General features: G+C 39.0%; 1 protein-coding gene and 1 long non-coding RNA gene across 11 annotated transcripts in view; one reads left to right on the top strand and one right to left on the bottom strand.

Moving 5' to 3' along the window:
* LOC120956015 (golgin subfamily A member 6-like protein 22) overlaps positions 1 to 24,205 on the top strand; it is a 111,882-nt gene that overhangs the window by 60,830 nt on the left and 26,847 nt on the right. For 3 of the 10 annotated variants that reach the window (XM_040377360.2, XM_040377361.2, XM_040377363.2), the window contains exons 1-7: positions 2,731 to 3,542; positions 5,559 to 5,625; positions 6,295 to 6,543; positions 8,142 to 8,351; positions 8,419 to 8,571; positions 8,655 to 8,893; positions 8,968 to 9,117. The exons of 1 other annotated variant lie outside the window; for it this stretch is intronic. In XM_040377360.2, coding sequence (XP_040233294.2) covers positions 6,393 to 6,543; positions 8,142 to 8,351; positions 8,419 to 8,571; positions 8,655 to 8,893; positions 8,968 to 9,117 — 903 coding nt within the window. In that variant the 5' untranslated portion in view covers positions 2,731 to 3,542; positions 5,559 to 5,625; positions 6,295 to 6,392. Of the gene's footprint in view, positions 1 to 2,726; positions 3,543 to 5,558; positions 5,626 to 6,294; positions 6,544 to 8,141; positions 8,352 to 8,418; positions 8,572 to 8,654; positions 8,894 to 8,967; positions 9,118 to 24,205 lie in introns of those variants that run through there. 6 more of the 10 variants (XM_040377362.2, XM_040377366.2, XM_040377367.2 and 3 more) reach the window with 5 other exon arrangements.
* LOC125907461 (uncharacterized) lies at positions 21,143 to 23,243 on the bottom strand. Its single transcript, XR_007452677.1, has 2 exons — positions 22,567 to 23,243; positions 21,143 to 22,110 (listed from the first exon to the last, which is right to left on the bottom strand). It is a non-coding gene; the product is annotated as an uncharacterized LOC125907461 (long non-coding RNA).

Raw genomic sequence — 24,205 nt, forward strand, 5'->3', positions numbered from 1 at the left:
AATAGTATCTGGAATGGTTAACATTCTTCAGTATCTTCATGCAATCGTCTTCTTTTTTCATAAATTCGAAGTGTGCTCAATTTTATTTTTCTCTGCTAACTCAAATATCAAAAGTCGAACATCGGTCAATGTAAAGTAATCCTAAAATACGATCAAAGCCATAACAATATTAATTTTAATAAGCCTAAACCATATATAAAATACATGTTTTGAGTCCGAGTTTGGCAATCGTTCTATGAGATAATGATACAGTCAGTCGAAAAAGTATTAGTCTAGCTGAATATTTTGTAGAAAAAGGCGAATTATGGCCGCAATAGGCATGGGTTACTAAAAGTAATGATGAGGTTTGATAAAGGGACCATCAATGCACACGTATTGCTAAAAACATCGTTTCATCAGTATAGTTTCAGCAGGTTTGGTGTTTTGGGCAAAAGACAATGCTCAGTATGTTCTCCCGCTCGACTGACCTTGAAACTTGTGGTACTTTTTAAGTACATTTTCTCAGAACTGGAACCCAAAGAACTTAAAAACTGCAAGAATATATTTCCCCATCTAGTCTCCTATCAATTTGAATCATTTTTCTAGCTCACCTTTCCTCATTGAGCCCTAGTAGTAGGACTCCATGGTGCTACCGTTACACGAGATTATGATGCTACATGTTAGTAGACTGTTTTCGCTATACTAGACGGCGGCTGTATGACCTTGACGAGTTATACTTGTTTTAATATTTAGTAGAGCTTAATTTGAAATGATTTTTGAATTACTTGATGCTGTTTACCAGATTTTGCCACTTTCTGAGTGTGGGATTATTCAAACAAAACAGTTTTGTAACAACTCACTCATGCAAGGCATAACATGATCAGCTACAATAAAATGAAACATGACCCATCAACCAAATGTGATCCATATGTTTGCCTGATCTTATTGGCCATCATAAAATGCACTGATTTTTGGGTTATATTTGATTTTTTGGACATTCAACCGCTTCTTTCGTTAGATAAACGGTAAATGATGACTGCTTACATGATGGTTTGAGACACAATTAGTGTCAAAAAATGGCCAAACGCTGATCAAATCAAGGAATGAGGCCTGTTTATGTATTTTGGTTGCGTTTGCACTATTTTAATGCTTATTTTTTAGCAATACGTGTGTATTGATGGTCCCTTTATCAAACATCATTACTTTTACCGCCCCATGTCTATCGCGGCCATAATTCATATTTTTCTACAAAATATTAAGCTAGACGAATATTTTTTGGACTGACTGTAGCCTTAATTCATCATTATATGCTCCTTGGTTTGTTGACATCGCGAGTTTTAAAGCTTTTAAGATATTTTTTATTGAGTGTATGCTTAGCTTGATCATTACGTTTGCCGTACATAGTTACGGGTCATCTGTAGAAAAATTACGATAAAAAATAAAATTTGCTTACTATAAATAATCATTACAAAGTGATTTACATTACTGCCAAGTGTCAATTTTACCCCCAATAGCCGCACAAATTTTGGTGACACTTTATACTACATAGTTTAATATAAAAATTATACACTTTGATACATAACTAATCAAAAGTCTTTATAAAAGAATACTATTAATACGAACATTATAATTTTGTTGAAATAACGCCACAAGTCCCAGAAGTAAAAATTTACATCGGCTGTCAATCAGAACCACCATGTGTTTATTTTATTTTTTGACAATTGACAGGTTTCTGATCAGTAAAAAATGATCCAATATTCGAAACAGTTAATATAAATAAGGTATACCAAGTTTTTTTCTTCAAAAAGTTTTATAAATACTAAAACGGCAAGGTATCGATCTTAACCACAGTGTAGAACCAACCCTGACTTCCCTTACTTTTTTTGCGTTTCAGCCGATATTGGCCGCGGTTAGCATAGAGGCGTAAAAGATGCAGAATATGAAAGAATTATTTTTTTATCCATTGCTGGACGATTAGTTGTGTATGATGTGGAAACAAAAATCAAATTCAAATCAAAATATTTAGCCTACGAGATAAATAATAAATATAATAAATAATAATAAATAAAAGATAAATAATCAAATCATTATAATCTCCTTTCTATTCAAATGTTAGCTGTCGTCATCTCTGCATAAAACAATGTGTTATGTATCAAATAGATTGCAAAACTTCCATTGATGTTCCAATCATCAGATTAGTCGATTATGTGTACGGTTCTGTGTATCCCAGTCGATTCCCTGCCAACTATTGAATATGTGCTTTTTAGTTGCCACATTTTCCATACAAAAAAAAAAACCGAAATTATTCTCGGCAGAGATTTTTGCGAATTTTTTAAAAACCGGTTTTCTATACAAACGCATGCCTTTCAATTAAACTGTCAGCCAACTATCGAGCGTTCAACTAAAAAGCATGCTAACTAAAAAGCTCTTATACTATACTCTTATTTATAATGACCATAGGAAACATAAATAACATTTTTGAAATAATTGAAATGAGCGAATATAAGCAAAAAAAAAACCGTTTAAAAATGACGGGTAAAAGCAATGGGGTCATATCTATACACCAGCACTACCCAAAAGCTGAACCTTTCGGCAAGAAACCTTGTGAAGCTTTAGACAGAATGTTTTATGTCATGAGCTTGTCGAGCGTTTGAAAGATTGCAGACTTATGTCACACGACCATCACACCAATATATGTGCAAAGTACTATTATAGCAGAAGGGCATGCGCAGACTAGATTGCAATGAGCAGCACTTTTTCATTGATTCTTTTCCTACCAGTTTTGTAGCGCGAAGTCAAAGATTTAGAGTGGTCGAAATATAGGACCTGGAAAACGGCATATCAAAGTGGTGTTGCTTGAGTGTAGGCACATTTGCAGACGTTTAGGTTTCACGGCTCTGTAATGTACCTTAACAGGTTGTAAATGTTGCGTATAAAAATATGAAAAATTAAATGTTGCGTTATGCGTGAGGCACAACTCCATATTTGTCGTACGTGTGTCCGTGTCCAATGGCATGCCCATTAGGTTAACTGTAAGCGAGAAAAGTTACAGCTTAAAGAAAGCATTGCGTGCAATCTTTGTGCTAATAATGTTCATGGTAATGTGAAAAGCAGTGTGTTTAGTAACGAGTACAAAATCAGTGGTGGTCTCTGCTTACCGAATGCACCACTCGGTAATGGTGCTGAAGAGCATGATAACAGGTCAAAAATGTTAGCAAGATAAGCATGCCGCTTGCTGCTCCAGTTATTTTTTCCTCACCGCGAACCGTAGTGCACCACCCTGGCTCTTGCCGCCATTTCGTTTTTCAATCCAATTGACAAGCAATCTTTGGAGCATGTGTATGCAAGAGAGCTGAAGGAATATAAATCGGGTCGTACAGAAAGTGAATAGCATTCGTATTCGTGTGCCGTTACTCAATGGGATAAAGTGTCACAATACATACTAAGTTAATTTTCCAACAGCATATTGTTGGATCTATTCAGTTATATTCGCATACTACATTCTGCTGTGCTACAGTTTATCTAATCCTGAACCAAGTTGTTTGTTCCTACGTAAATTTGAGGTGCGTTAAATCCATTTTCACCCCTCATCGTTTGAAATTTCCTACCTTATTAATCTTCCTCATCAATATCATCAATATAATCATCGTCGCCATCATCTTTGTAGTCCTCATAATTCAGAACAAGGTTACCAATTTGAAAATAAGATTATTGTTTGAAATAACATTTCTATCACACGCGTTAGGAATCAGCGCAACACATAAAAATTGTTTTGAAGCTCGAAACTGTGAAGTTTGTCCCTTCTCTTTTGTTGTCAGCATGGCATTGCTATTTTTTCTTTCATTTTATGTAAATAGCATTTTTATCAAATGGTGTGTATGTTATTTTTAGAATACGAGCTCAATGATATTATTTCTGTCCACTTAGATAAAAAAAAACATAAATTCTCCACAAACTCCGTTCTCTATCTGGACCATCAATTGCTCTCTATATGTTACTCATAGTTCTCTCTTTTTCTCAGTTCAATTTTCCACTCTAACTCCGTCTTTCTCTTCTCTAAGCTCTTATGACTTCTCACACTTTTCTAAATCTTGCATTTTTTACTCTGCTCAGGATTCTCTTAAATTCTCCTATATTTTATTATGCTCCCTCTTTTCATGACTATCTCTCATTGTGTCCTTTCATGAGCACAGTAGAACATGCCATACATATCTAAGGAATTTTATACCAGAAGATCAATACTGCATGATTGTTAGAAGGAACGTGACGGACTTCTGGAGCCAAAAACATCCGTATAATATACGACATAAACGAACAGTTTGGTGTAGATATGTATGCAGTTCCTTACGAGTCTAGCCTCATTCATTGCTGGACTTTTACCTACTACACTACTGACAAGGATAGAGTACAACATAATCTTATGTTCTCCATTCAGGCTCGCTGCTGTGAGCTATATTGTGTAGGCGCCTGCGTGCTTATGTATGACACTGTGTTTCATAGAATTTCCTAGACAGAGCGTGGTTTTCATCAAAAATGCTTCACCATTTTTGTTGTCCTTGAATTAGTGTCCGGGCTTTCGGCATTGAATGTCAACTGATTGTTGCAGTCAATAAAATTGACAATACTCAAACAATTAATTTTTGCTACCCGATATAATTGTCGACTTATTCAACATTGTGATTGTTTTAAGATCACATATCTTATAAGATCCCTTTTATATCTTTAAGATCCCTTTTTGTATAAGTATTTGTTCTGCCCAAATATATGATTTTCATATTATTTCTTCGTTAATTCCATATTAAGTAGATCGGTGACTTGCTTTGAACTTCATTTAGGCAATATATTTTATAGGAGTTTATTCTTTCTGAGCCCATGCTTGCAATTTTCTTCTGAATGCTAATAAACAATCGTTTAGATTCTCATTTAAATTGACACAAATGTAATTGAACAATCAGACAACTCAATTAGAAACATGAGTACTAATCAATTTGCTTGGGGAACACCATTGAATCGATCAACTAGTCACATAAGAACATGATGGTTTGTTTTCAATTGGTTTGTTTGTTTCTGTTTTCTTTTTTTTTGCTCAGAATGATGGAAAAAAACAATATTTTTTTCTGTTTTTATTAATATGTTTTTTTCAAACTCGCAATTAAAAAATTCTATCTCAATCTCTCCTCTGTTATTACATATACAAAAGCTAGCATAATATTTTTGCCTTCATTGTGTTTTTTTATTATCACTATGTGTAACTAACATTCCAGTTTGATAATAAAAAATATAAAATTTTAGCATATAATGCCATTTTTCAAAGTCATACATTTCATTTATCCATACATGTTTTCCATTTTTCACGATAAAAATATATGTCAAGCCGAGGTAATACTGCAACGACATTTTCCCGTTTATTTTTGTTATAAAACTAATGAAACTAATTATGAGCCATGTGATTCATCATATCACTTCATAAACAGCTGAGCATATTCCGTCACACATAGCTTTTAATTGTTTTTACACTTAACACTGCAATGAAGCAATTATATACTAATTTGTTGTTTGTTTTATCGCTCGGTATGCAGCATCGGCAAAAGTGTTTGTAAAGGTAATTCACCGTGATTCGCTTCAACCTGAATCAACACCCATACGGTGAGTGTACATTGATGATGTCCATTTTGCAAATGGAAGTTTTTTAAGCAAAACCTCCTCCTTCGGCATACCTAGAATATGACAATCCCTCTCATAACACTATCCTTTTTATACCTGCTTTTATCGTTATTTGAATACTTGTCGCTCCTTATAATATATATTTAGAAAACAGCCATAATGTATTTTCCACAAAAAATGTAAATTTGACACAATCATTTGTACCAACATCGTATTGTAATTCTGTTCAAATTAATCCGTTCTAAATATGAATTCTTGATTTTTTTTATGAACCTATGATTGGATTGTGGACTACATATAAACCATTAATTTTTAATAATAAGTCTTAATAATAGTAATAATAATCTAGTGGCAGTTTAGTTGTTACTTAAAAAGTTGGTAATTCCTATATACATGCTATATTTTGATATTGGATACAACAAATCATTTCACGAAAGTCAACAAAATCCAGTTTTAATAGTAAATATCTATCTATATTCACTGTTTAGAATTATTCCACATTATTTAATAGCCGTGCACTCACAGTACTACACCCATATCTGCGCCATATTGTTGTTACTCATCTATCTATGTTGCTTTTCTTTATATGCACCGAAAACACATGATGTGATATTCCGCCACCACCAACACCACTACAAAAACACTGTAAAGAAAACAAATCAAAATATCCACAAACCAAACCTAAAAAACAGTAGCCAATTCTAGAGCCGCGGAATATAATATAGACCGCGATTTATTCGCGGCATATTATGTCTCGCGAAGTCTACAGCACAGGTCAAACAAACTCAAACACTACCGGTACTAGAAGCCCTGGTCGATCAACGAGACGATTAACTGAACTGCCGACCGTTGACAAGTCGCCTTCACGAGACTACGGCGGAATCCGAGGAAGACCTTTAGGTGAAATAACCATCGTTTTTACACTGATCGTGATTTTGTATTGTATGCCTCTTTTTCTCCTCATCTTTAAATCTATATGTCTGGAACGTACAAATCAATTTTGATAGAATTTAAATTGAAATACTGTTTGCTTCATATTTCATAATTCTGTATCAGCTGCTCGTTTGCTAATATCTGAAAAAATATTGGTAATAATCGTTGATGAATATATAATTGGAAAAATTAAAATGAAAAGGATTCACACTTTACGCTAAATTTTATTTTTTGAAAAGGTTTTCGTTTGACTAGAACACAATTATGCCAATAAAGTTTTAAAGTATGAAATGTAAAAATGTATAATATTACATTATCGTGCTTCTCACAATATCTTAGTTAAAAATTCGAATGATTGAATATTTTCACTCGAGTCTTCCATTTACGGATTTGTTTCCTTTGTTGTTATATTACTATTTTCTCGACATGATTTAGAGCCATTCACATTTCAATAACTACACACAGGAATCAACAAACGTGCCCTTAAAAGTTTAAAATTGATACTTTCATTTAAAAAGCAACGAGCAGTTTGTTAGGGGCTATAGTTCGATAATTATATTTTACTTGTCTCTTACTGCTCGGTTTGTAATGGTGCTGTGCTGACACGGTAATAATAGTGTTACCCTATTTAGGATTGTGATCACAACAACCTTATGCATAGTATATTTTTTAACAGGTTAAATGGACATTTTTTGCGAATTTTATAAATGCAGTACAACAACAGACATTCAAAGTATTTATGTTTTTTGTTTTTATAATTGTTTGTTTGTTTATGTTTTATATGTAGTAGTATTTATTGATTTTATGTTAATGTGCAATGTGTTTCATGTTTTTAAAGTTGTTTTAGCTATATATTAAATACTTACACAACTTTGAACTAATATAACATACATTAACAATGCCGAACGCTGACTCGATATATACAGGAGACTCTCGAGATATGATCCACTCGTATTACAACGATTCGCATATAGGATAATTTTGATTTTGACAGTTCACAGCTGTCGTTTAGCTGGAATTGATGGATTTTTAATCATTCTCCCTATAACCGATACATACACATTTATGAAGAATCCTTGACTACTCGGACTGTAATTTCAATAATGTAAATGAACCTTACAATGAAATTTAGTAATTCTTTTAAAAAATCGTTTAAATACACGAATTTTTTTTTTCGGTCCCAGATACAGTCATATCTTGAGGGTCTTCTGTATCCTGATACGATAACAAGTAAAAACATGAATTCAGTCAATACTGTGAAAACTATTTAATTCTATAGTTACTGATTTTTGCTCTAAGGTATGTTTAATTTAGTTTTATGTTTTTTGTTATAGTAAGAATGTTATATTTTAAACATGTTCCTAGCATATAGATTTATGATAAAGTAAGAAAAACTACTAAAAAGGAACGTGGACGAGAGATAGAGTTGTACTGTATTTTAATTGGTTTTGCTCGTAGCATGTAAATCATGGTTATGTTTTCCTACTTTAATTTTTATGTTTCGCTTTCAATTCACGGTAGAATCATCTTTAGCTCATAAACGTCACCTTTCCCCATTCTTATAGGGCCCAATATACACCAATCACGCTCAGGAACTAATTCTCCGCTAAACTACAGCTGGAAGTCTTATCCACACCATAATTCATTTACAGCCATGGGTAGTCCATATTATCGGGATATGGACGAGCCCATCAGCCCTGCTGGTGGCCACCATCGCAGCAGAAGTGCAACTCGAGCTCCCACGCACTCGTTGGAGTATCCTCGCGAGCAATTGAGTATGGCTTCAATTGAGTGAAATGATCAATCTCTGTCTAATTTATCTGTAACATATCTTTATTCTAGGAACTCGTTATCAGTCATTGGATAGGGGTCTCGTTGATCCACACGATCGTGAATTCATACCGATACGAGAACCACGGGATCGTTCTCGTGATCGGTCATTGGAAAGGGGACTGTATCTAGAAGAGGAACTCTATGGCCGACCACCCAGGCAAGGTTGGAAACGCTCCAATATGTGCACATAAGGCACCAAAATCAATACAAACTAATTTAACTCTCAATGTTCTGTTTTTTTTCAGCAATGCCGGAACGAGGGTATCTAGGCGATTTACAGGTTCAAAATGGAGAGTTGCAACGCGAACTGGGAAATCTAAAAAAAGAGCTCGAACTCACGAATCAAAAGCTCGGAAGCTCAATGCACAGCATCAAAACATTCTGGTCGCCCGAACTAAAGAAAGAGCGTGCTCTTCGAAAAGAGGAAAGTGCTAAATACAGCCTGATCAATGATCAGTTAAAATTGCTTAACAGTGAAAATCAGGTATGAACTAGACTATTCATAATTTGCTGTCGAACGAATGTGACATTAACTAGTTTATTTTCTTTTTTATTTAGAAACAAGCAATGCTGGTAAGGCAACTAGAAGAAGAGCTTAGATTACGAATGAGGGCACCGAATATAGAAATGCAACAACAAATGGAGGCTTTATATGCAGAAAATGAACACCTCCAACGAGAAATATCAATATTGCGCGATACTATTAAGGTAACAAAATATCAGTAAAAATGATTATTTTACCCTTTTTTTAACAACATTAACAAACTATATGGTTTTATAATCATATTATTAATCGTATTGATTAAAAAACCAGTTGGAAATTACACGGTATGTTTTCACAATACGCTGTATGCAATTGTAGATCAAACGATCTCTTGAGACAGATTACTTTAAATTGAAAAATGTTATATTTGTGTCTGGTTGTGAAATTGAAATATTTTTTGTGCATTACAATTGATAAAATTACAAGATTAGACAGTTCAGCCGTATACGCAGATTTGAATATCCCATGCGAAGGTCTTTGAAAGAGAACAGGTCTATGCAAAGCCCGTTGATAGATTGCTATTTTCAGCTCGCTTTTGACAGTTTCATTAAAAAATGTGTACAAACAAACGGGTAATAGCTAACTTGAAAAAGTGGACTAATTCACTATTAGGAAGATTCTATTTGTTAAATTTCTTTCCGCCAATCACTCATGGCGAAAATAGGTACGTAATTGCAGTCTATTCTGTATTCAGAAACATTGATAACCTTTTTGATTGATTACCATTTCCTGACCACGAATCACTATCGTTTGCATCACTCCATTTGAAGCTCAACGGTCATAAAACAGCTCAGTATATGTTACAATTGGGTAAATGAAGTATTATTAACTTTCAATACAGGGTTTATCAAGTCACTTTGCGATGTGAGCTGCACAATTCATCCCACTTGTCATATTTACATATTTTTATTCTGACGTTCTACTTCATTTGTTCCGAAATAATTTTCTATTCCACCGCTTTCATTTTCATCCATTAGGAACTTATGGAACTTAGTTTTGAAGCTTTTTCGTATAAATAGCAAAGATTTCTGCCATAATATTGATTTCTTGCGTAATTTGATTGTAAAAAATGTATAAATTTGATTGATGAAAATATTGACTGAAGTACTGCATAACACCCGTGCAGTGCTGCAAAATGTCATGAGTATCACGAAATTTTCACCAACGAAAACAATGAACATATCCGTGGTAGCTTGATGCTCATTGCTGATAGTCAATAAAAGTGCGCCATGACATTTGCCGGCGCAAGCATTATCATGATTTTTTTCTGGCTGTGAACAGTGCTGCCAAATGCCACTGTTTCAATCATCAACACTTATGACTGAAACGAAGCTCAAATCAGATCACGTACACAACTGAGATAATCAGTGACTATACTGAAACAGTTGGAGAATCAATCACATGCTTGGTGACATTAAGTTTAGCAGGCAACTTTTGGTCACTCACTTGGTCACGACATTTTTGTCGGCGATAATCGCGACATTCTCGGAATATACTTGGCGCGTGGGCTCTAGCAACAAAATGAGCATGTTTCTCCCTCTATCTGTTTTGATTATCGGTCGGGTCAAACGGAGCGAGAAAACATGCTCATTTTGTTTATTGGAACCACTCGCACGCAATGCATATCTCCCGTGACCATCGCGATGATCACCGACTGAAAATGTCGCGACCAAGTGATTGAACACGAGTTGGTTGCACACAATGTCACCAAGCATGCGATGGTCGCACCAACAGTTTGAGGCTCGCCTCTGATCTTCGCAGTAGAGCTCGTGACGCTGAGATGCTTTTGTTTCAACCAGAATTTGTCATGACTATGTCAGTGACATTTTGCAAAATTAATCACAGCAAAAAAGTCGTGATATAGTGACTGACCAAGCGATAATCGCAAACATGTCATGAGCATGTATTAGTCACACCAATCGTTCTGAGTATCACCTCTGATTATCACAATTGAGTACGTGACGCTGATATGGATTTTGTTTCAGTCAGATTTTTTTATGACATTGATAGTTGACATTTTGCAGCACTGCACCCGTGGCCAACCCACACCCGGAAGAGTGTGCTGGATTCGAAGTCGATTTTTCACTCAGCTTCTTCTTCTTCTTTTGGCACAACAACCGCTGCCGGTCAAGGCCTGCCTATACCCACTAGTGAAGTGAGCTTGGCTTTCAGTGACTTATTGTTACCATAGCAGTTCTACGTATGGGGGCACGGCCTATTCGGGGCTTGAACCCATGACGGGCATGTTGTTAAGTCGTTCTAGTTGACGACTGTACCACCAGACCGGCCCATTTCACTTAGCTAGATATGCCAAATTTGGCCTTTGTTTGGTAAATTACTTACAGAAAACACATTTCTGCTGCTTATTTTAGTGAAAACATTACGAAAAATCAAAAATAACCTGAAAAAAAATCTGCACTCTTCTGGTTTTATTGATTATATGACTATTACCACAGTACCACAGGTACGGTCCTGTTTTGTGTAGAATGGCACTATGGTAAAAACACTGAAAAATGCAAACATATGGTCAAAAGGCAATGAATTTTAGTAATTCAATAACATTTCATAACAGTTATGTTAAAAAACTAATAATTTCATTGTTATGTGGTCATATAGAGCGTTGAGTAATTTGAAATTCGTTATGAAATCCTAGGGGTTTTGAAAAAATTTTGACACAATTTACAAAATAATGGATTTTTCGGTCACAAAGTAACTGAATGGCCAAACTCTTTGTAAATGATCAGAGTACATTTCACACTAACATAAATAACTTCTTCTTTTTCTTCTTTTGGCACAACAACCGCTGCCGGTCAAGGCCTGCCAGTACCCACTAGTAAAGTGGGCTTGGCTATCAGTGACTTATTGTTACCATAGCAGGATAGTCAGTCCTACGTATGGGGACACGGTCTATTCGGGGCTTGAACCCTGACGGGCGTGTTGTTAAGTCGTTCGAGTTGAAGACTGTACTACGAGACCGGCTTATTATTATCATCAGCTTGTTAAAAATACATGTTGTTTAACTTAGTATGTATTATTTTAAAATGTTATCCTAAGCTAATCACCAAACATATTATATTTTTTGAAAAATATAAAACCGATTTGCATTATACGGGCTTGAATAAAAAAAAGGTGTTTCAACCATTTTTACTTGAAATTTAACTTAAAAATAGTCAGTTTTCTAACAGATCAGTTTAACTACACTATCCATACTACAGTCCGTACCAAGGTGGATTTAAAAATATCAGGTGGTGGACTCTAGTGCATTTTGACAATTCGTCACTTGACGTAAGGTCCCCAGGATTCAAACTTTGTCTACATTTATTAAATTTGTTCATATAATTTATCTACCCCATGTTTTCGATTAAATTTTATTTAAAAATATATTTTGGACTTTCCGAGTTCTTATTTAACATTAGAACATAGATTAAAGTGTGTTATTTTGTGTTATTCCGTGAGTTTATTCTATAATTCATTGTGTTTTCGACATTTTTGATGATAAAAACTAAGAAATCATTATTTTTTTCAATTTTCGCATGAATTCCTCGTTATCTACGAGTCATAAAATCTTTTGTTAATATATCTCACTTTTTCGATAAAATCAATAGACACACAAACATGCACGTAGTAATAAAGAAATCTTTTCTATTTGCCATGCTTTGTGTGCAGAAACCATTGGTTAACGGTTTTAAAATGACGTAAAGTCCCTCAACTATGGCGACCCCCCAAAGGCCCTTAACCACCACCTGATATAATTAATCCACCTTGGTCCGCACTCATTGGTTGAACTTCGATGAGTTCGCCTGCAAACGTCAACGAGTGCAGTCGTGTTTTGATCTATTTTTGCAAGCCCCCGCCATGGCGAATAAGCGACCGCAATATGCGGACGGAACGTTCCGCATCGATTTCTCGCTGATGCCAAAGCGACCGTCTCCTTCGGAGACCGTCGATTTCATGTGCGAGCGGCTGGGAATCGGCGGAAAAAAGTGCAAGTCGACCAGCTGAATAGTGCGAAGAGCTGTGTGTTTGTGACGATGGAAAGAGTGGAGGATGCGGAGGCCATCGTCAAAGAACACAGAGGAAAGCACTCCATCACGCACGAGGGAAAGCACTTTTCCATTAATGGGGCCCTTTCCGTTGTAAGTTATTAGGCTGAAATTTCAGCCTGTCAGCTGTTTGCATTGTATAGCAGTTTTGGAGCAGCTTTCTAAGTAGGTATAATATACAGGTGGGCTTATCCCAAGGTGTATGAATTTAGAAGACTTATTTTTATCGCCTCTTTTTCTGAATGAAGATTTTAAGAGTGTTTTGTGTATTCTTCAAGCCTCCAGAAAGCTTGTTTGAGCAAAGGTTTTCACTCATTCTGTCAAAAAGAGATATTCAAATTTGGTTATAAAACACATGCTATGAGACCACCTGGACTACATACACTTTGATTCTAGATTCGACTACGAGATCTCTTTAATGCACCTTGGGGTAAATGTAAACAACACCGTGTTTTCGAGTAGGTACTCGAATCTAATTCTAGCTTTGAGGTTAGAAAAATATAGACTGAAAATTGCAGGCTAGTTTTTTGTGTGGTTTTGTATGGAGTGTTTACATGATTTCAGCCTCCAACTGTCAAACTCCATACAAAAAACTGACTAGAATCGTGAAGGGCCCCAATATTGAGATGGTAGATGGGGCGGTAGACGTGTCCGTGTGCGATCTGCCTCATCTAATCCCGGACGAGAACATTATTGCCGAGGTGGCACAATACGGTGAAGTTCTATCGATCACCAAGGGCGTATGGGCCCCCGATTCACCATTGGCTGGTGCGCTCAACGGTGTGCGTGTGTTGAGGATGAAGCTGTCAAAGCCCATCCTCTTCTACGTAACACTATGTGGGGAAGTTACAGGTGTGTCCTATCGTGGTCAGGCACAAACTTGCCTCAACTGACCTTTAAGGTACCGCTCGATGTCCTTCCTGCCCCCTTTCCTGGCCCTTCCACGGATGAACCGCGAACGGTAACACGTAAGCGAACCACTGAGTCAGATGTCGAGAGTGACGCCTCAAGTTCATCCATGAACAGCTTTACGATGGTCGCCAAGCGTAAGACTGGTCGACCATCCAAAAAGGCCACTACCACTAACAAACTCTGAATTTCGTTGCGATGGATACGGTGACCAATAATATAGGAACAGTTGTTAATAGTGGCTATAATATAGATACTATTAACATCAACACCATATCCAGCGCAACGAAATTAGAAGCTCTTAAGACATTTATCAGGACAATGGATCTGGATGTTATATTTCTGCAGGAAGTATATCATACAGATCTAGCGCTTCCAGGATACAATGTTTTGTCTAATGTTGACGCGTCGAGGAGGGGTACGGCGATCGCTTTACGGGACCATTTAAAATTTTCTCACGTCGAACGCAGCTTAGACTCACGTCTGATCTGCGTTCGGTTGGAGAATATAGCCACCCTGTGTAATGTTTATGCTCCTTCAGGAAGCCAGCGTAGGGCGGAGTGGGAGGAATTTTTCAACCGTACCGTAGCGTTCTACCTGCGGAATGCATGTCCTCATGTCATTCTTGCGGGCGATTTCACCTGTGTGTTGAAATCGAAGGATGTCACGGGTGGGGGGAATTTCAGCCTTGCTCTGCGAAACGCTGTAAACAGCATGGGTATGAGTGATAGCTGGGAGGCTCTCAGAGGCAACTCTGTGGACTTTTCCTACATCACTAGTGGTTCGGGGTCACGCATCGATCGTTGTTATGTCTCCTCTTCGCTGGTTACACAGTTAAGGACTACCAATATGCATGTGCTCTTCTTTTCGGATCACAAGGCACTCGCAGTGCGCCTCTGCCTCCCAACCCCGCCTAATCGTTTGACCTACAACGGTTATTGGCAGCTGAGGCCACACGTTTTAAATGAAAGAAACCTGGAGGAGTTCAGATGCAAGTGGAATAACTGGACTAAACAGCGTCGAAACTACGGCACATGGATCTCGTGGTGGGTGGAGTTCGCGACGCCTAAAATAAAATCATTTTCCGCTGGAAAACAAATGAGAGATTCCGAAGTTTCCACTTGCACCACGAACTCCTCTACAGAGGGTTGAAGTCCTCATACGAGCGATATCTGTCTGACCCTAACGAGTTGACGAATATCAATCGTATAAAAGGTAAAATGCTTCTCCTTCAGAGACATTTTTTCCGAGGATTTCAAACGTATCAATGAAACCCGCGTATGTGGCGAGAACACTTCGACCTTCCAGCTTGAGGAAAGGAGGAGGAGGCGAACTGTGATCGAAATACTAAACATTGAAGACGGGACATCCTTTACTGATAAAGACGCGATAAATGTTCACATTAGGAGCTTCTTTTCAGAGCTATACACCGCAGACAACACAGACAACACACAAACAGACGACACATTTACATGCACACGTGTCATTCATGAGGATTGTGATATCAATAATGGTTGCATGGAGGAAATGACTTCTGGTGAGATCCTCTATGCGATCAAAAACTTCCAGTCTCGAAAGTCCCCTGGCCCGGATGGAATTCTCAAAAAGTTTTATCTCCGCGCATTCGACGTCATCGAGCGCGAGCTTGGGCTCGTGCTCAAGAGGCACTCCGCGGAGAAATTCCTCGAGGCTTCGTCAACGGGGTCATAGTGCTGGTGAGGAAAAAGGGGGGTATATCGCTCCTTAACACAGACTACAAGCTTTTGTCGAAGGTTCTTAAACCCCGTCTCGATTGTATAATCGAGAAATGGGGAATAATCTCGACAGCGCAGAAGTGTTGCAACAAACCTTGTAACATTTTTCAAGCTGTACTCTCTGTTAAGGAGAGGGTGGTTGATTTGAAGATGAAACGCAAGTGTGGTAAAGTCATCTCCTTTGATCTTTCGCAGGCGTTCGATCGCGTCGATAGAGGCTTCCACTTTAATAACATGACCTCTATGGGTTTCAATCCTGGGCTGGTGGGGCTTTTGAGAAGGCTTGGTGATCAGTCCTCCTCCCGTATCCTAATCAACGGATTCCTATCTCCCTATAGAGTTAAATAGTATAGAGGATACTATAGAGGAAATAGTTCCATCGGACGATCCGTTCGTCAGGGGGATCCACTTTCCATGCACCTTTTCATCCTATACCTTCACCCCCTCATCGCTAGACTAGAAGGCATATGCTGCGACCAGGATGACCTGGTCAATGCGTACGCTGACCACATCTCGGTGGTGACTACCTCATCCCAAAAAAATCGAGTTGGTGCGTGAGGCTTTTGAAGCGTTTGGCAGAGTCTCCGGAGCCCGCCTCAACGTCGACAAAACCATCACGCTCGACGTGGGATACATCACATCAAATGCCATTCAGATCCCTTGGCTTCGTACCGTGGAGAGGCTTAGGCTCCTCGGTATGTTGTTTACCAACAATGTACGAGAAGCTATGAGCCAAAACTGGGACCTGTTGATCCACCATTTCCGGCAGCTGGTGTGGCTTCATCGCGTGAGGGATTTGAACGTGGTGCAGAAGGTGGTTCTGCTGAACACCTTCCTACTCCCCAAGCTGTGGTTTGTTGCATCGGTTTGTGGCGCCCGTGCAATGGAGATAGCGAAGGTGACCTGCACCGTGAACTCGTTCCTCTGGGATGGATCCGGATGCTTCCGAGTCCCACTGCAGCAACTGGCGCTGCCTCACAACCGTGGTGGGCTTAACCTTCACCTTCCTGCCATCATGGGCAAGGCGCTGTTGACGAACCGGTATGTTGCGGAACAGTGGTGTCTACGAGTCGGAGGTCAGCACATTTCTTGTGCTGGGAATCCTCCGAACATCGCCGCTGTTTCGTCAACGTACCCGTGTCTGCGTATCGTCATACAGCAACTTGGTTATCAACCAACATCAGACGCCATCACGACACGCTGGATTCGCCAAACACTGACGGAAGTGCTACTTGAGCCGAAGGTAGTCTTGGAAAATCCGTCAGTGAATTGGCGGCTACTCTGGCGCGCCCTTCAACGCAGTACGCTCTTCTTGCTGGTAAACGGCAAGATCAGCCATGGAGAGCTGCTGCATCGAATGAACCACGTCCCATCTCCGTCATGTTCGTTTTGTCCTGCAATAGACACCCTGGAACACAAATTCGCTGGCTGCAAAAGAGTTGCTGATGCTTGGCAGATTCTGCACCAGCGAATTAGCGTTGTAATTTCAGGGTGTCTTCGTCTTCGTCAACATTATTGTTCGGTTTGTTGCGTTTGCCTGTACTAAATGGCATTAGTGCAGGTAAACGTAACCATATCCTAAGTTTGTTTGCGAACTACGTCATCCACATCATTGGAAACAATAACGCTGTGATTGACATAGAAGTTCTGCGTTGTTCCTTGTAAATATTAATGTTAAATAGAACCTAAGCACGTTTTCAATAAAACATTTTATAAAAAAAACTTCACTATCCATACTACAGTCCGCACTCATTGGTTGAACTTCGATTCCCTGCCAATTATTAAATATGTGCTTTTTAGTTGGCACGTTTTTCCATACAAAAGAAATCTGATTTTTTTTTTCGGCAGGCCATGCGATTTTTTGTAAATTTCACAAAAACCTGATTTCCCATACAAACCCATGCTTTTTAATTAAACTGTCAGCCAACTATCGAGCGTTCATCTAAAACGCATGCCAACTAAAAAGCGTTCAACTATTGAGTTATAACTTTATATACTATTCAACATTATCAAATGAATGTTGAGCGTATACCAAGTAACCAACGACAGATTGTTTGAGTTTCCATTGTTGAAATTTATTTTACGGGATCGATGTGTTTGCGTCCGATGTTGAGCTGGCTAGAGAAACCCTGTATTGACTATTCATAGCAGGATAGTCAGTCCAACCTATGGAGGACGGTCCATTCGGGGCTTGAATCCATGTTGTTATTTTTATGAGTTGCCGCGAACCTTAGCGGAAGGGTCAAAGAAGGTCGAGTTTGGCGCAATTAGCAACAAGTAGTTATAAAACATGACAAAAATCAGACAATTTTTTAAGAGTGCGCATTAAGTATGAATCGCCGATGCCGAAAATTGTCGGAATAAAATAAATATTTCCTATAAATAAAAATGATCGGCTTTTTGGTATCGTTTTTGTCTGTATGTACAGTTTTGCATCACGCAATAACAACAACGTTGATTTGAGCCAAATTTGCCACATAGGTAGTTTCTAGTTCAGGGTATGATTTTTGGTGCTCCTTTAACACCTACACCCTCTTCTTCCTCTTCGCTTTCCCTTTTCTTTCAACAAGATATAATGATGTGAATACTGATATACTGATGATGATACACTGAGAAAAATTTAATCCATTCCGGATAAGAGGAATTGAACAATGGTGATTGTTTAAAACCATTGTTCTACCTAAATAAACCCTCCTCTTATTTATCCTTTGTTTTCCTTTCAATCCTTGAAAATACCATATCTACACTTTATGTGGCAATGTCCAGAGATTATTATTATTATTAAATCTTTATTCAACAGACAGTTATAGTCCTGATAAAATTTGATTAGGTGTGAACTTCTGATATATTTGCATAGTTTTATGGCAACGAACAAGATTCAGTACGCAAAAATAATTTGCAAAAACTTGCCATGACTGACACGTTAGTTTCAATACGTAGCAGTAAAATTTGCTGTTAAGTTGATATTGGTGTCACTTTGATTATCAATGTTTTTAAACTGCAGTTAAAGTAGCAAATTCTTACTTTTGATGCTGTCTAAAGTTCATAAATTACAACAGGTTGTGCAGTCCAGTTCAGATCGTCATTTTACAGAGGAGTGCAAGGTGTCATACAAGTCCTTAGTACCCGTTATACCCTTCCTGTCAATCTCCATAGAAATCTTCATTCATTGTGGCGACCAAAATCAGAGTTATAAGCCCACCTGTAGTTTATCTAATTACATTAGTCTTGGAAGGATGCCTGATGGAAAGCTTGAGATCGTTTGTAACATTCTATCAAAAGTAACTCGTGTTTGTGCTGACATCTGATTTCATCTGATTTCTAAACGTTTTGCAGAAATATAATGTTCTATCTTTAGTACCCATACTTTAGTAGTTTATCGAAAGATGGGTTCAACATTTTCCAAAACAATATGCCAAAAAGTGTGAGAGCTTGCGTTTTTAATTCCTGTCGGCTGAGTGATTTTGCTTTTTTCTTATAGATACGCTTAATTGGTCACCAAGTGTCTCAATTGATGGCTTAACATTAAAAAAGTAATGTTGCTAAATTACATACATATGAGTAAGACATTAACAATTTTGTATGAGGTAGAAACTAAATCGTGAGTTGCTTATTTTAAGAGCTGTTCATCAAATATTCGTTTGCTAAAAAATTTAATCACCGGAAGGGGTATAACATAATTTTTATTGATGGTTTAACCATTTTGTTAAAATTGTGCTGAATTGAAAGCACAGTTTTATCAAAATAACCATGTTTAATTTTCCTTCTACAACTACAGCAGTTTTTGCAATTCTAATCTTTTTTATGTATTTATGCATAGAGAGAAGGTAGAAAAAACCGACAAGGTTTTATGACGATGCATGGTTTTATGACGATGACAATTCACATAAAAACCTGCGAAGTTGCAAATCTCTTCATATTTCAGGAGTCCGGAATTGATTGACATGTACTATAGAAACAGAAATGCTTTTTCAAATAAATTTTGGCTCAAGCGGTCGCGGGCCAAACCAAATGACCTGGCTCTAACCAAAACCAAAAGACCAAAAGATGTTGCCCTTTGGCACGCGGGCTATCAGTTTGACATCTCTGGTATAACAGAATTTGATTTTTTTTTCATCCATATTACTATAAAATTATCTGGAATAAAATGCTCGTTTCTATCAAAATTGTTACAGTTCAAACGGACAGCAAATAAAAGCCAACTTGCTCGTTTGGTGGTTAACTATGAACTGATTTATTACAAAATAAAGCATTAATGTATGCCTAGGAAGCGAAATTCTGCTGAGGCAAAATCCACTGTTTGGTAGTCATAGCCTACTACATCTCCCTCTGTTTAATAAAGGTCGTATGATGAGAGCCATCGAGGGCTTCTCGGTGTTCGTACGGAACGACATAGTGAGCTTCCGATGGATTCGGATGCGACGGATTCAGATGCGATGGATTCGGCTGTGACGGATTCGGAAGCAATGGATTCCGATGCTAATGCAGATAGTTGTTCATTGGTTGTTGGCGGGTTAAAATCGGGTGGCGGATTTTCAAAAACAGGAACATCAGCTGGCACCGTAGAGTTCAAACTAATAGCAACATGATTGCCGGCTGGTTTCACTGCAGCAGTAGTACCAACTTCTTCTAATAAAACTTTCCATGGAAGTTGTTTCGGAACAGCCCAGGGGTTTCGGAACCGTAGCGAGAACGCATTTGGTTGACATGCGATCTAACCAGCTTCTGTCTTCCATGCAAGTCAAGCGACACGACATAGTTAACGGATCCACGACTTTTTGTTGTGTACGTGTTGTTCAACATGCACCAAATCATTCTCTACAAATGATCGCTTGACCGCTCCATGCCGTTTGTTGAATTGTTCGTTTTGTTTGTGTTTAACGGCTGCAGTTGGAGGAAATGGTTTCCTGAACAGATCCAACGTAGTGCGCATCGTTCTTTTTAAAAACGCTTCGGCTAGAGACGTTCCCTAAGGTGTATTCCGGTTGGGTGTTGATCGGTACACTGAATGAAACGTCTGTAGATGATGTAATGTCGGTGATTCCCCCTTACCTAACTTCTTAAGGCCGCGTTTGAGGGAGTCCATGAAATGTTCAGCTTGGCCATTCGACTGCGGATGGTATGGAGCAGTACGAATATGATTGATGCCATTCTCACTGCAAAACTGTTGAAACTGTCCGCTCGTAAACTGCGTTCCGTTATCTGAGACTAGCGTGTGTGGATTGCCGTAACGGGAAAATGTTTCACGGAGCTGGTCAAAAGTTGTTGTCGTGGTGATGGATCTAGTGCGAAAAAATTCGGGCCACTTAGAGTAGGCATCTACAATCACGAAATAGTGATGTTTAGGCATGTGTAAAATGAACGAGAATCGCACCGTTCGAACAGTTCGGTAAAGTGAACGAACGAACGAGATTCTTAACAAAAAGAACGACCAGGACTTTTGGAAGAAACTGACTACACCGAACGCGTTCGAACGTTCCGTCAGTGTTTGACGGCACACATAAATGTGGTAATGAAACGTGCAAAATCATATTGCTTTCTCGCTCTTTCTCGCACCGTGCGAACGGGTCGTCAGAGATCAAAATGTACCCTGTTGGTGTTGAAATCGTACCCATACAACTCAATTCCTCGAACGCCGTCGAATTTGTCCAGCAGTGTTCGATACGTGTGCTGTTGGTGTGGAAATCGTATCAATACGACTGAATTTATCGAACGCGTTCGAACTGGTGTTCGATCTGTGTTCTGTTGGTGTGTAAATCGTACCTACACAACTGAATTCATCGAACGCGTTCGATCTGATCGGTTAGTGTTCGATCTGTGTTCTGTTGGTATGTAAATCGTACCTACACAACTGAATTCATCGAACGCGTTCGAACTGGTGTTCGATCTGTGTTCTGTTGGTGTGGAAATCGTACCTACACAACTGAATTCATCGAACGCGTTCGATCTGATCGGTTAGTGTTCGATCTGTGTTCTGTTGGTATGTAAATCGTACCTACACAACTGAATTCATCGAACGCGTTCGAACTGGTGTTCGATCTGTGTTCTGTTGGTGTGGAAATCGTACCTACACAACTGAATTCATCGAACGCGTTCGATCTGATCGGTTAGTGTTCGATCTGTGTTCTGTTGGTATGTAAATCGTACCTACACAACTGAATTCATCGAACGCGTTCGAACTGGTGTTCGATCTGTGTTCTGTTGGTGTGGAAATCGTACCTACACAACTGAATTCATCGAACGCGTTCGATCTGATCGGTTAGTGTTCGATCTGTGTTCTGTTGGTATGTAAATCGTACCTACACAACTGAATTCATCGAACGCGTTCGAACTGGTGTTCGATCTGTGTTCTGTTGGTGTGGAAATCGTACCTACACAACTGAATTCATCGAACGCGTTCGATCTGATCGGTTAGTGTTCGATCTGTGTTCTGTTGGTATGTAAATCGTACCTACACAACTGAATTCATCGAACGCGTTCGATCTGATCGGTTAGTGTTCGATCTGTGTTCTGTTGGTATGTAAATCGTACCTACACAACTGAATTCATCGAACGCGTTCGAACTGGTGTTCGATCTGTGTTCTGTTGGTGTGGAAATCGTACCTACACAACTGAATTCATCGAACGCGTTCGATCTGATCGGTTAGTGTTCGATCTGTGTTCTGTTGGTATGTAAATCGTACCTACACAACTGAATTCATCGAACGCGTTCGAACTGGTGTTCGATCTGTGTTCTGTTGGTGTGGAAATCGTACCTACACAACTGAATTCATCGAACGCGTTCGATCTGATCGGTTAGTGTTCGATCTGTGTTCTGTTGGTATGTAAATCGTACCTACACAACTGAATTCATCGAACGCGTTCGAACTGGTGTTCGATCTGTGTTCTGTTGGTGTGGAAATCGTACCTACACAACTGAATTCATCGAACGCGTTCGAACTGGTGTTCGATCTGTGTTCTGTTGGTGTGTAAATTATACCTATACAATTCAATAGATCGAGCCCGTTTAAACGCATTAGTCATTGTTCGCGAATGAACTGAACTGAATTGATTGCGCTCATCATGTTTATCCATGTTTAAGTAGTTTTTTTTTATAGAATCCTTGAGTGTGTATAAGACATAGGGTACAATATATGCTGGAGACATTTTTGCTCGTATTAGTTTTTTACATGCTAGTTTTTGGTCGGTTTTGCGATAGATTGTGTTGACCAGACAGCAGATGGGCTGATTTATTTAATGTTTTTAAATGATTGGTTTCAACCGCAGAATGAGTACTTCTTTGGCTACAGTATGCGTCTATGGTGGGTAAATGAAAAAAATAACGAATGTTCTTTGTGAATAAAAACCCCATGAAAAAAAGAACGAAAGAATCGTCGTTCACGTTCGGTTCTTTTTGGTGAGCGAACTAGTTCGTTCGCGTTCGGTGAAAAGAATCGTTTTGCCCATGCCTAGTGATGTCCGTCGATTGGGCCAGCGAAATCGACGTGTACTCGTTGCCACGGCCGGTCCTGGAGAGGCCATGATTCCAGGGTTGCTTTCGCCGGAGCCTTCGCTGCTTCAGCACATGCATTGCACTGACGGACGAATCGCACTACATCGTCGTCGACATTCGGCCAGTAAATGTAGCTGCAAGCCAGAGACTTCATACGCTCCATTCCTGTGTGTCCACGATGTACGATTCGCTTCCTGATTTTTCATGGAACGACGATTCGATCGCCGAACATGACGCAGTTATCGACGACTGGAAGTCCCTCACGTCTGACGAAGAACTTTTTCACTTCAGGATCAGTGATTAGCTTCACGCATGCTGGCCATCCTTCATTGAGGTAACTAATCACTTGCTGCAGAACAGCGTCCTTACGAGTTTCAGCCACAATCATCTGATGTGTGACTGGCAGATTATTGATGGAGTCTTCGAGAATCGCCTTTGCTTCGGTTTCGACATAGACAGCAGCTATGACCTAATCCTCATCTGGTCTGCGCTGTAATGACATCAGCCGGGACAGAAAGTCTGAGTAGCCGAAATTCATCGTCGAGATGTGCTTTATCTCGAAATCATACGAAATCTCGAGAAGTGTCAAAGCTCATCGTTGCAGACGATTGACTGTGTAAACTGGTATACCTTTTTTCGAGCCGAAAACTTTGAGCAGCAGTAGATTATCGGTTTGGAGAGTGAAATGCCGTCCGTACAGCATCTTATGGAAACGGGTGACAGCGAATATCAATGCCTCCTTTTCCACTTGGCCGTAATTCATTTCCGCTGGCGTCAGTGAGCGAGAAGCATGTGCGATTGCCTTCACCTCACCGGTCGGGAAACGATGTATGATGACAGCGCCAAGACCATACTTTGATGCGTCTGCCGCGACGATGATCTCCTTAGATGGGTCATAGTGTGTAAGCAGCAGGTCGGAGAGTAAAATGGTCTTGAACTGCTCAAAAGATTTCTGACACTCTTTAGTCCAGTTCCTCCAGTTCCAGTTCCATCCTTTTTCAGAAGGTCATCCAGGGGAGCCCTGAGGTGCTTCATCTGCGGAACGAATCAACCA

Source organism: Anopheles coluzzii, chromosome 3, assembly GCF_943734685.1.
Source record: "Anopheles coluzzii chromosome 3, AcolN3, whole genome shotgun sequence".
Lineage (NCBI taxonomy): Eukaryota > Metazoa > Arthropoda > Insecta > Diptera > Culicidae > Anopheles > Anopheles coluzzii.